The 13,131-nt window shown below is 43.0% G+C and overlaps 1 protein-coding gene across 2 annotated transcripts in view; it reads right to left on the reverse strand.

Annotated features, from left to right (window-relative positions):
• The window catches only part of stab1 (stabilin 1), a 276,631-nt gene that overhangs the window by 204,006 nt on the left and 59,494 nt on the right, over positions 1–13,131 (reverse strand). For both annotated transcript variants that reach the window (XM_087994200.1, XM_043707873.2), the window contains exons 10-11: positions 10,489–10,604; positions 3,787–3,869 (exon numbers count right to left, since the gene is read on the reverse strand). In XM_087994200.1, the coding sequence (XP_087850326.1) occupies positions 3,787–3,869; positions 10,489–10,604 (199 nt within the window). The remainder of the gene's footprint in view (positions 1–3,786; positions 3,870–10,488; positions 10,605–13,131) is intronic.

Consider the following 13,131-nt stretch of genomic DNA (forward strand, 5'->3'; position numbering starts at 1 on the left):
GACTTGCTGATGATAACCAAGTTCATAAATTTCAAAAGTGAAAGCTGTTGCTGGAAATTGCCCCCAAACTACCCTGTGTGAATAACAAACAACATAATGTAAAACCATGTAGCTAGTGTTACAATTCCAGAGGGGGTGATGTTACTGTTTGTGTTCCTGGAAGACACATCTTTGTTGTGTTTATTATTTAAAGTGAAATTTATCTTTTTACATGTCAAATCATTTCACTGTTAGCTTCTGTTAACTTGTGTTTGCTCTGATTCATGTTAAAATACAATTTACAAAAAGTGAATTTGGTAGTAATTTGGTAATACAAAACTTGAGTATTGTTGAAATATACTTTTTTATTTTTATTTTTAATCTTACATTCAGTAGGACATTCACAAGAATCCAGTGTAAAAGGGAACAATATTTTATACTGTATGAGAAGAGAGTGCTAATTGGTTGAAGCATTGCCATGGAGAATGCACAAGTTAGACGATCACTGACAGTTAACTTTGCCTAAATTTAAATGAGACAGGTTGATGCTGATTCGTCAAGGCCTTGTCTTGAGGAATGAACGAAAGAATGGCTGGCACCTATTTTGTTAAGTTGAAACTGGTACAGTATGAACTAGTCAAATGATTGAGCAATTTTCTTCAATTAATCTTGAGAAAACTTTCCATCTACATAATGAAGGATTCCTTCACATTTGCAAGGTCCATACAGGATTTGCAGCTTGACAGCATGCCAAGTCCATGTGTTCATTTGACACTGACATACTGTTCGCCAATGTATCATTCAAGAAAGCTACAAGTATTTGCATTGCAAAACCATATTATACTATCTAACCCTGCTATTTAGAGTCATAGAGTCATAGAGATGTACAGCATGGAAACAGACCCTTTGGTCCAACCTGTCCATGCCGACCAGATATCCCAACCCAATGTAGTCCCTCCTGCCAGCACCCGGCCCATATCCCTCCAAACCCTTGGTGTGAATCAGTATTTGCTGAGCTTATGAATTCAGCAACTTATGCAGTTGAGTTCAGTTTTAACAAAACCACCTATGTACAAATAGATGGTGTCTCCACGGGACAACTTCTAAGCACAGCGCTCGCAAATATCTTTGATATGTTCAATGAGCAACGGCTCTTCAGTGGAATAGCACCTAAACTCCTACACCTCGCACATGCCCAAAATATAGGTGATCTATTGCTATAGATTAAACTACGGCTGTATGGAATAGGTTCATGTGCTTAAATGCACCTTCGAAATTGAGCAGTCAAATGAGCAGTCACTTTTTTGTGTTTGTTGTAAAATATACTAGTGACTCTCTACTATTATCTGCTATAAGCCTGCCTTATTGCTCAATGCAGGCATTGGGATTTCTATAGTTGCATACACTGTAAGATTTGCTTTATCAGCAATCTTATAAAGAGCCTGAGCTATTTGCAAATAATGCAAATTTGAAGCTGAAATAGAGCACATCAGAGCCATTCTGGGGCATAATGGCAAACTTGATCAGATTATTCCTCGCTATATATGTACAAACTCCTGAACAGACCAAAGCACATCACAATCAGTCCTGATAAATACCCAGTCAACTTGAAATTACCCTGCTAAGGTAAGGCATCTCAAAAATATCAGCAACAAGTAAAGGTAGCTGTTTCATGCTGCTACTATGAAATTGCAATAACAATGGTATTTGCCACTAACAGGATGCTGCCATTATGCCAAAAGTCAGTTCTGTCTATCACACAAATGAATGGTATATGAAGCTCAATGTCAATGTGATGGTAGATATGTGTGTTGAACATCCTAAAGGCTGACAGATCATATCAAACATCTCTCTTTGGCTGTTCAGAACATGCAAGGTATTGATTACACCCAACCAGCTAGCATTTGCAAAACTCAAAACAGTGTCCAAAATTAGATGTGATTCTCTGCAGTTGTCAGCACTTGCGAAATAATCCCAATTGAGCTGAAAATTACAGAATTTAAGATTATCGGTCATGGTATGGAATTGTTAGATACAGTGGAAACAACATATTTTAGTGCCCATGACCCTGTTCTTTGCAGACAGAAAGTGTCTGTTTCAATTCAACACAATTGGTGACTGGCATTCTCATTCATTTCTTAAGGTGATGCCTTGATCAATCAGAGTCAACCTGCCTGATTTAAATTTAAACACAGCTTGGCAGTTAAATGTGAATAATCATCTAGCTCATGCATTCTTCATGGCAATATCTCTACCAAAGTTCAATTGCCAACCATTCAGCATTTTCTTCTCATACAGCATAACATGTTGTTCCTCTTTACACAGGTATTCTTGTGAATGTCTTGTCGAGCGCAAGATTAAAAAAAACTTTAACAAAATGTGTCTTTTTGAGTAATACTTACATTGATAATTTCTTTATTTGGTGTTATTTGATAAATTTGGTTATTTTGATAGTTTTCCAATGAAGAATATTACAAAATGTTGTTTCTATGAGTTATTAAACCCTTGGAAAAGGACATTAATTCCGAATAATCTCAACAAAGGAATAAGTCAGAAGATTTTTTTTTCATATAGAGTGCAACTGGGGCGAGGAATACTTTTGATTCAGAATCTGCAACATCATTGAAATGTAATGTGAAACACATTTGAAAAGGCAAGCAAATAGGGAAGAAGATAAACTGTTCAGACCAAATAGCTCCAACTGAAAATATAGTTCTTCAGCTTAAACCACATACAGGTAGTTCTTCTATAACACAATAAGCAGAACCACTGTATCCACCGGTTCGGTTGCCATGGTTTCAGTTATCCGCGTTTTACTGCAGCCTGTAAATATTACATGGAACATTCCAGAAATAATTCCGGGGCTACCGGGGAGGTAAATTTCCCATTTAAATATAGGGTTCGCTACTATCTGCGGTTTCAGGCACCCACAGTAGGTCTTTGAATGTATCACCTGCGATATTGGGGGGGGACACCTGTGACCCCATGCCATATAAAGATCGTGACACAGATTATAAGCATGAAATAAAACAGTCTTTGTTAATTAGAAGTCCATTTTCCTTATCTTTTTTTCTCTACCTTCTCCCTGTCCTATGTGCTAAGTGCTGAAAGTGTGTTGCTGGAAAAGCACAGCAGGTCAGGCAGCATCCAGGGAACAGGAGAATCGACGTTTCGGGCATAAGCCCTTCTTCCTATGTGCTAAGTGGCCATACAACAGAAGTAGGGTGGAGAGTGTAGTGCTGGAAAAGCACAGCAGGTCAGGCAGCATCTGAGGAGCAGGAGAATTGACATTTTGGGCAAAAGCCCTTCATCCATTCCTGATGAAGGGTTTTTGTCTGGAACATCGATTCTCCTGCTCCTTGAATGCTGCCTGACCTGACCTGCTGTGCCTTTCTGGCACCACACTCTCGACTCTCATCTCTACCATCTGCAGTCGTCACTTTCGCCTAAACAACAGAAGTAACACGCTGTATTGGTGACACCTGACCCTGTCTGACGCAAATAAGTTTCAACATTCCTGAGTTCTTAATCTTGGTAATCCCTAGTTTGTAACATTATTTTTCAGGATTCTGTCACAGTACATTGAATCCCAAGCTTCTTACAATTCCCAAAGTCTCTAATGAGTAATATGCAATGCATAAGAACATTCTGTCATCCATGAGCTCATAGATCATTTGATAAAGAAGAATCTGGACTTCTGTAGTTTTCCATTCAAAATTATGAATTGGATTTTTCAGAGTAATCTGTTTTATATGTGAATAGGAGTATATTTTCAACTTGTCTTATCCATGATCTAAGGAAACTTACCTGGTTGTTTTTTAGTTTCTTAACTAGAGGAAGAAAGACTGTAAACGGTCCCATGTTACTCAATGTTGATGTACATCCATTTTCTGAAAACATTAGAAGAAACTTCAGGCAAAACATATTTAAGCATCTCTTTTACAACAAAACAAATCTGCTACCGATGAGAATTCGAAACAGGACATTACTACAAAATTACTTATGAAGCAATAAAAGCGCAGATTTTGCTGTCAAAATCATGATGAGGCATAAGGAAATCCAAAGGTCATGTTTCAGTTGCAATGTTGCTAACTTTGTGAAAATACCATCTTGTTGCTGTCTCACTATTGGGAGAAAGTGAGGACTGCAGATGCTGGAGATCAGAGTCAAAAAGTGTGGTGGCTGGAAAAGCACAGTCGGTCTGGCAGCATCCGAGAAGCAGGAGAGTCGACATTTTTAACATAACCTCACCTTCCCCCAACATTCCTGATGAAGAGCTTATGCTCGAAACGTCGACGCTCCTGCTCCTTGGATGCTGCCTGATTGGCTGTGCTTTTCCAGCGCCACACTTTTTGACAGCTGTCTCACTACTGACATGCTTTGAATGATATGAAAATACTGTATTTGTATGTTGATATAAACTAAACTTACTGCAAAACGTTGTCATTTCAAGCTTAAATATGCTTTTAGTGATGTTAAGTGTGAATTTGCTGCCATTCAGCAGTGAAAATTAACTCGAGAGTGTGTTGCTGGAAAAACACAGCAGGTCAGGCAGCATCCGAGGAACAGGAGAGTTGACGTTTTCTGATTAAGAGCTTTTGCCCGAAACATCAACTCTCCTGTTCCTCGGATGCTGCCTGACCTGCTGTGCTTTTCCAGCACCACACTCTCAACTCTAATCTCCAGCATCTGCAGTCTTCACTTTCGTCTAATGAAAACCAATTATTTAATTAATTAAATCTGAAGTTTCATTTCTTCAGGAACTGATTGCTGTTGGAGATTTTAAAAGTGGAGAACACAAAATAATTTTAATTTTACTTTTAAATTTGCTTCTTGACTATATTTCTTAATCTGACCACTTCTTTCTTTCTGTCGTAGATTTGACATTGAATTTTCCTGCTCTCATATACACTTCTGTCTCTGTCCTTGTGCTGTTAATTCACAATCGTTCAATCTGATTGGTTCAGAAGATACACAGTAACTTGTTCTGTTCCTTCAGGTATCAGGTTTCCCTTGCTGCAATGTTGTCAACATGCACTTTCAACAATGTGCCACGTAAGAAATGCAAAAATATAAACACGCAAGGTCATGTCTAATTAAACACAGATGTCAGTAGATGCTCTGTTACAGCATAACCTGACCCACTGACTGGATTCACACTCAGACAAAATGTTGGATGGAAGCAAGGCAGATTACAATTTGTGTGGACCCAAGGTCGACCTTGTCATAACTTCTCAAAACTACCTCGTTAAAATATTTTGGACAAGCTCCAGATTTCAAGAAGCCATCTGATTGGGACTTAACCAATCGGGTATTAATATAAGTGTGTTGTTGCAGCATTTAAAGCAATTGTAGTAGTTTAAAGAAGGGATATCTACAAAATGGCTTTAGAACAAAGCACCGTGTTTAGTTTAAAATCTGTGTCTGGTCGGTCTGTGGCTGGCCGAAGAGTCCCTAGGTTTCTTGAATGCAGCTATGAAATGCTGGAGAAAGCAAGATGAGTCTGTTTGGCGGTGGATCCAAGCAGATAGCTTAGGAGCTATGGAAAAAGGTGGACAGCAAGTTCCTGCTAATTCAATGACCTCAGAGACCAAGCTTAAAAGGGCTTATCAAATCTGGCAAAAGAATGCCTAAATATTTTCCGAGAATCCACTGAACTAATAATTCTTTCTCCAAAAAACTTAAATTGAATTGAAAATCATGAAATGGAGCTGCCCTGATTTCATTGAGAACATTACGTCAGCTTCCTGCTGTATCATGTTTATGTGGGACAGGCACTCAGTTTTTACAGCATGGTAGGAATATGGACAAGGGATGGCACTGGTTCTAGAACACAACATTGCCTGCATGTGTTCGAAAAGACACAAGGTGAAGTTGCAGCACAAGGCATGTAGCCATTGTATTATGTAACTACAACAAAATGAAATTATTTTCAGACCTAGAAAGCCTCTTAAATAAAAGCAGCCTGCTGTCACACATAATTCACAATTGACTTCATACTTTGGAGGAACACAGGATTGTATTTTCACAAATAAACATCAAAAGGAAGCACAGTGCTAGGAAGCATCAGAACACCTCAGTAATGGCTTAATATTAATATATTAACATTATTTTTCATGCAGATGTCCTGTCTGTCAAGGTTGAGAGTAGCTTATGTTTAGATTTAGATTCCCTACAAGCCCTTTGACCCAACCAGCCCACATCGACCCTCCGAAGAGTAACCCACCCAGACCCATTTTCCCTCTGACTTATGCACCTAACGAGGCAAAACAATGACTGCAGATGCTGGAAACCAGATTCTGGGTTAGTGGTGCTGGAAGAGCACAGCAGGTCAGGCAGCATCCAAGGAGCAGCGAAATCGACGTTTCGGGCAAAAGCCCTTCATCAAGAATAAAGGCAGAGAGCCTGAAGCATGGAGAGATAAGCTAGAGGAGGGTGGGGGTGGGGAGAAAGTAGCATAGAGTACAATAGGTGAGTGGGGGAGGGGATGAAGGTGATAGGTCAGGGAGGAGAGGGTGGAGTGGATAGGTGGAAAAGGAGATAGCAGGTAGGACAAGTCCGGACAGGTCATGGGGACAGTGCTGAGCTGGAAGTTTGGAACTAGGGTGAGGTGGGGGAAGGGGAAATGAGGAAACTAGTGAAGTCCACATTGATGCCCTGGGGTTGAAGTGTTCCAAGGCGGAAGATGAGGCGTTCTTCCTCCAGGCATCTGGTGTTGAGGGAGCGGCGGTGAAGGAGGCCCAGGACCTCCATGTCCTCAGCAGAGTGGGAGGAGGAGTTGAAATGTTGGGCCACGGGGCGGTGTGGTTGATTGGTGCGGGTGTCCCGGAGATGTTCCCTAAAGCGCTCTGCTAGGAGGCGCCCAGTCTCCCCAATGTAAAGGAGACAGCATCGGGAGCAACGGATACAATAAGTCATATTAGTGGATGTGCAGGTAAAACTTTGATAGATGCGGATGGTTCCTTTAGGGCCTTGGATAGAGGTGAGGGAGGAGGTGTGGGCACAGGTTTTGCAGTTCCTGCGGTGGCAGGGGAAGGTGCCAGGATGAGAGGGTGGGTTGTAGGGGGGCGTGGACCTGACCAGGTAGTCACAGAGGGAACGGTCTTTGCGGAAGGCGGAAAGGGGTGGGGAGGGAAATATATCCCTAGTGGTGGGGTCTTTTTGGAGGTGGTGGAAATGTCGGTGGATGATTTAGTTTATGCGAAGGTTGGTAGGGTGGAAGGTGAGCACCAGGGGTGTTCTGTCCTTGTTACGGTTGGAGGGGTGGGGTCTGAGGACGGAGGCGTGGGATGTGGAAGAGATGCGTGGGAAGGGAAATTGCGGTGTCTAAAGAAGGAGGTCATCTGGTGTTTTCTGTGGTGGAACTGGTCCTCCTGGGAGCAGATACAGCCGAGGCAGAGGCATTGGGAATAGGGATGGCATTTTTGCAAGAGGTAGGGTGGGAAGAGGTGTAATCCAGGTAGCTGTGGGAGTCGATGGGTTTGTAAAAAATGTCAGTGTCAAGTCGGTCGTCATTAATGGAGATGGAGAGGTCCAGGAAGAGATGGTCCAGGTAAATTTAAGGTCAGGGTGGGATGTGTTGGTGAAGTTGATGAATTGCTCAATCTCCTCGCGGGAGCATGAGATGGCGCCAATGCAGTTATCAATGTAACGGAGGAAGAGGTGGGGAGTGGTGCCGGTGTAATTACAGAAGATCAACTGTTCTTCGTAGCCAACAAAGAGACAGGCATAGCTGGGGCCAATACATGTGCCCATGGCTACCCCTTTGGTCTGGAGGAAGTGGGAGGATTCAAAGGAGAAATTATTAAGGGTGAGGACCAGTTCGGCCAAACGAATGAGTGTGTTGGTGGAAGGGTACTGTTGGGGACGACTGGAGAGGCAGAAACGGAGGGCTTGGAGGCCCTGGTCATGGCGAATGGAGGTGTAGAGGGATTGGATATCCATGGTGAAGATGAGGCATTGGGGGCCGGGGAAACGGAAGTCTTGGAGGAGGTGGAGGGCGTGGGTGGTGTCTCGAACGTATGTGGGGAGTTCCTGGACTAGGGGGGATAGGACAGTGTCGAAGTAGGTAGAGATGAGTTCAGGGGGCAGGAGCATGCTGAGACAATGGGTCGGCCAGGGTGGTCAGGCTAGTGGATCTTGGGAAGGAGGTAGAACCGGTCAGTGCGGGGTTCCCGGACTATGAGGTTGGAGGCTGTGGGTGGGAGATCTCCTGAGGTGATGAGGTTCTGTATGGTCTGGGAGATGATGGTTTTACCTGGATTACATCTATTCCCACCCTACCTCTTGCAAAAATGCCATCCCGTATTCCCAATTCCTCCGCCTCCGCCCCATCTGCTCCCAGGAGGACCAGTTCCACCACAGAACACACCAGATGGCCTCCTTCTTTAGAGATCGCAATTTCCCTTCCAACGCATCTCGTCCACATCCCGCACCTCCACCCTCAGACCCCACCCCTCCAACCGTAACAAGGACAGAACGCCCCTGGTGCTCACCTTCCACCCTACCAACCTTCGCATAAACTAAATCATCCGCCGACATTTCCGCCACCTCCGATCAGACCCCACCACCAGGGATATATTTCCCTCCCCACCCCTTTCCACCTTCCGCAAAGACCGTTCCCTCCGTGACTACCTGGTCAGGTCCACGCACCCCTACAACCCACCCTCCCATCCTGGCACCTTCCCCTGCCACCGCAGGAACTATAAAACCTGTGCCCACACCTCCTCCCTCACCTCTATCCAAGGCCCTAAAGGAACCATCCACACCCATCAAAGTTTTACCTGCACATCTACTAATATAATTTATTGTATCCGTTGCTCCCGATGCGGTCTCCTCTACATTGGGGAGACTGGGCGCCTCCTAGCAGAGCGCTTTAGGGAACATCTCCGGGACACCCGCACCAATCAACCACACCGCCCCGTGGCCCAACATTTCAACTCCCCCTCCCACTCTGCCGAGGACATGGAGGTCCTGGGCCTCCTTCACTGCCGCTCCCTCACCACTAGACGCCTGGAGGAAGAACGCCTCATCTTCCGCCTCCGAACACTTCAACCCCAGGCATCAATGTGGACTTCACCAGTTTCCTCATTTCCCCTTCCCCCACCTCACCCTAGTTCCAAACTTCCAGCTCAGCACTTGTCCTACCTGCCTATCTTCTTTTCCACCAATCCACTCCACCCTCTCCTCCCTGACCTATCACCTTCATCCCCTCCCCCACTCACCTATTGTAGTCTATGCTACTTTCTCCCCACCCCCACCCTCCTCAAGGTTATCTCTCCTCGTTTCAGGCTCTCTGCCTTTATTCCTGATGAAGGGCTTTTGCCCAAAACATCGATTTCCTTGAATGCTGCCTGAACTGCTGTGCTCTTCCAGCACTACTAATCCAGAATGATGCACCTAACAGTATGGGCAATTTAGCATGGCCATTTCACCTGACCTGCACATCTTTGTGATTGTGGGAGGTAACCGGAGCACCCGGAGGAAACCCACGCAGACACAGGGAGAATGTGCAAGCTCCACGCAGACAGTTGCCCGAGGCTGGAATTGAACCTGGGACCCTGGTGCTGTGAGGCAGCAGTGCTAACACAGTTGCCCGTGTTGGGCTATGGATTTATAGAATCATATGCACGGCAACAGACCCTTCAGTCCAACTCGTCCATGAAGAGCAAGTTTCACCAAACTAAACTAGTCCCATTTCGCCCAAATCCCTCTAAACCTTTCCCATTCATGCACCTATCCAAAAGTTGTAACTGCACCTGAATCTACCATTCCTCAGGTATTTCATTCCACATGCAAAACCACCCTCTTTATGAAAATCTTGCCCCTCAGATCCCTTTGAAATCTTTCCCCTGTCACCTTAAACCTATGCCTTCCAGTTTGGATTTCCTCACCCTAAGGAAAAGACCTTTGCTACTCACCTTATCTATGCCCTTGGTGATTTTATAAAGCTTCAGGTTGAATGGAAGCCTTTAATTTTACTCACAAAGAGAAGGGCCTATGTATAATGGAATATTTATGCGGGGGAGGAAAAAGGAGTTAATTGAGCGGACAGATGTGTTTGCTAAGAGGACATTTCTGTGTGGGTGTGGCTTGAAAGTATTTCCCAAGCAGCACTATAAAGGTGATCTGGTTTCAACACGTTGTGAGATTAGAGGGGGAGAGGCTTAACACTAGTGTTCACCATTATCTAAGCCTCAAAGAGATACGAGTCTATCCAGATCAGTGGATGTACTGAACCAGTACTCAGTAGCAGGAACACAGTTGAAATTTGCACAGATAATGTTGTTTCTCTCTCAGAATTAAGCCACATCCAATACAGCCATTCTCCAAGTTAAATAGTGGCAAGAATGGTGTCTTAAAAAGGAGTTTTCAAATCCAAGCCATCTTCTCACTCCTATTAATTGGTGGTCTTTGTATTGGCCAGTGAAAATCTACAGGGTTCAGAAGAAAGGGCCATGTTATAATAATTCAAACATAAAATAGTTGGAGAAATATTGGAAAATTTACCAAACATCTGAAGTGACGCAGTGCTGTACTGGTTGGTGATAAGTTTTTGGATCACCTCCCTTATGGAGCCAATGCATTTACGGCCATCTCCAATCTCATCGGGTTTACAGACACACCTGAACATTAAAAAGAACAGCATAAATGAATCAACCACTGTGATCCAATGAACTTGCATTTATTTTAAACATAGTCTAATATAAAGAAACTTTTGAAAGAGTCTTTTTAATGGAAGTTATGCTCAGCTTATATTTAACAATTTCAGTTGCTTCTACTGGAAAAAAAAATGCACGTTGGATTCAGGAAAAACTGATTCAAAGATCTTACCGTTAATGATAGGAAGACAAAAAAATTAAAAGTCACATCTGTTCATAGGAAATAACAAGGAAAAATACTTGCATTCATAAAGCATCTTTCATCACTTCCAAAGCACTTTAGTCAGTGTAACCATTGTTGTAATGTAGGAAACACAGCAGCCAATTTATGCACAGCAAGCTCCAAGAAACTGCAATATGTAATGACCAGATAATATGTTTCTTTGTGATGTTGAGAGGCAAATATTGAACAGGAATAAATCCTCTGTTCTTCAATGAATGGTGTTACGGGTTCTTTTATATACACCTACTGGGTCACACATGGCATTGCATTAACGTTTCAAAAGACAGTGCCTCTAACAGCACAGCACTTCAGCTGTGATCTTTGTGCTCAAGTCCTAGGAGCGAAAATGAACTTTCCCAACTTTCTGACCCAATGAAGCAAAGCTGTTACTAACTGGATTACAACTGACAGCAAAAGTAGATTTTGAAAATGTTCACCATCGCTTTGGAGATGTCACTAAATGAACTACATAATAGTAAAGTGTCTTTAATGTGACAAAACATCCCAAAACATTTCACAGAGACATTATAGAATTAAATACAACACATAGCCATATGAGAAGATAACAAAACAAATGAACAAAAGCTTAGTCAAAAAGGTCAGATTTTAAGGAGTTTCACAAAAAAGGGAAGCAAAGTAAAGAGGCCAGTGCATTAATATGATGACTGGGGTCTGTATGTCGTCAACAGAAGCGAGCTGAAACCATCCTATTATAAGCTAAAAAAAATTATTACCCACAAAGTAGACAATTGCAGGATTTCATCAGACTCTTTCTTTCTCTCTAAGGTTCTAGCTAAATGGGATCTGAAATCAACTGGCAGCACCAATGCTACAGTAACAAAACAACTATTACTATTGTAGACAGGCTTAGGAGAGAACTCCAGCGATTAGGGCCATTCTAGATCATGTGGTAGTGGAATTAACCTCAGGAAAAGTGTACTCATACCTTCATGAAGCCATGGGAAAAATTAACAGAAAGATTGCAATTAATCATTTCAAACATCTTAGCTGGCCATTCTACATTGAGCTAACTAAGGGTCAGAAAAAGTGAGGACTGCAGCTGCTGGAGATCAGAGTCGAAAAGTGTGGCGTTGGAAAAGCATAGCAGGTAAGTCAGCATCTGAGAAGCAGGAGAGTCAGGTGTGCTTTTCCAGCACCACATTTTTCAACTCTGATCTCCAGCAGCTACAGTCCTCACTTTTCGGCCCTAACTGAGGCTCATATTTTTAAGAAACACAATATAACATTATCCTTCATTAGATGGTGATCAGGGTTCTAAACTCATATCCTTTTGCCTTTACATAGTCCATAATCCCTCTATTCCCTGCCTATGCAAGTATTTGCTAAGATGCCTCTTAAGTATTGTCATTGTTTCTGCTTCTACCACATCCTCTGGCAATGCACTCCAGAAACTTAACATCCGTGAAAAAAGTTGCCTCTCACATGTCCTTTAAACTGTCCCCCTTTTATCTACTGCATCCCCTAGTAATTGAGATTTCTATCCTGCAAAAAGGACTTCAACTACTTATTCTATCCATACCACTCATAATTTACAAATCTCTATTAGGTACCCTCTGTCTCCAACGTTCAAGTGAAAACAATCATGTCCAATCTCTCCTCATAGCTAATACACTGCAAACCAGGCAACATCCTGGTAAACCATTCTGTAGTTTCTCCAAAGCCTTCACATCCTTCTGATAGTGGCAACCAAAACTAAATATAATATTCCAAATATTAAAGTTCTATACAGTAGTAACAATGTTTATGATTAGATTACTTACAGTGTGGAAACAGGCCCTTCAGCCCAACAAGTCCACACCAACGCACAACCCACCCACACCCATTCCCCTAACACTATGCGCAATTTAGCATGGCCAATTCACTTAACCTGCACATTTTTTTGGATTGTGGAGGAAACCGGAGCACCCTGAGGAAACCCAAACAGACACGGGGAGAATGTGCAAACTCCACACAGTCAGTTGCCTGAGGCAGGAATTGAACCCGGGTCTCTGGTGCTGCGAGGCAGCAAGTGCTAACCACTGTGCCACCGTGCTGCCCACATATAATCCATATCCCAATGATGAAGGCAAGCATGCTATTTACCTTCTTGACCATATTATCCATTTGTGTTGTCACTTTCAGGGAACTATGGATCTGTATGCTTAGATCCCTCTGCATGCTTCGAAAGGTTGTGCCATTAACTGTATACTTTCCTCCTGCATTAGATCTTCCAAAATGCATCACCTTGCATGTGTCTGGATTAAATTC

This window comes from Chiloscyllium plagiosum, unplaced genomic scaffold, assembly GCF_037043375.1.
Source record: "Chiloscyllium plagiosum isolate Xiang-an unplaced genomic scaffold, Cpla_swu_hap1 HiC_scaffold_14, whole genome shotgun sequence".
In the NCBI taxonomy this organism is placed as follows: Eukaryota; Metazoa; Chordata; class Chondrichthyes; order Orectolobiformes; family Hemiscylliidae; genus Chiloscyllium; species Chiloscyllium plagiosum.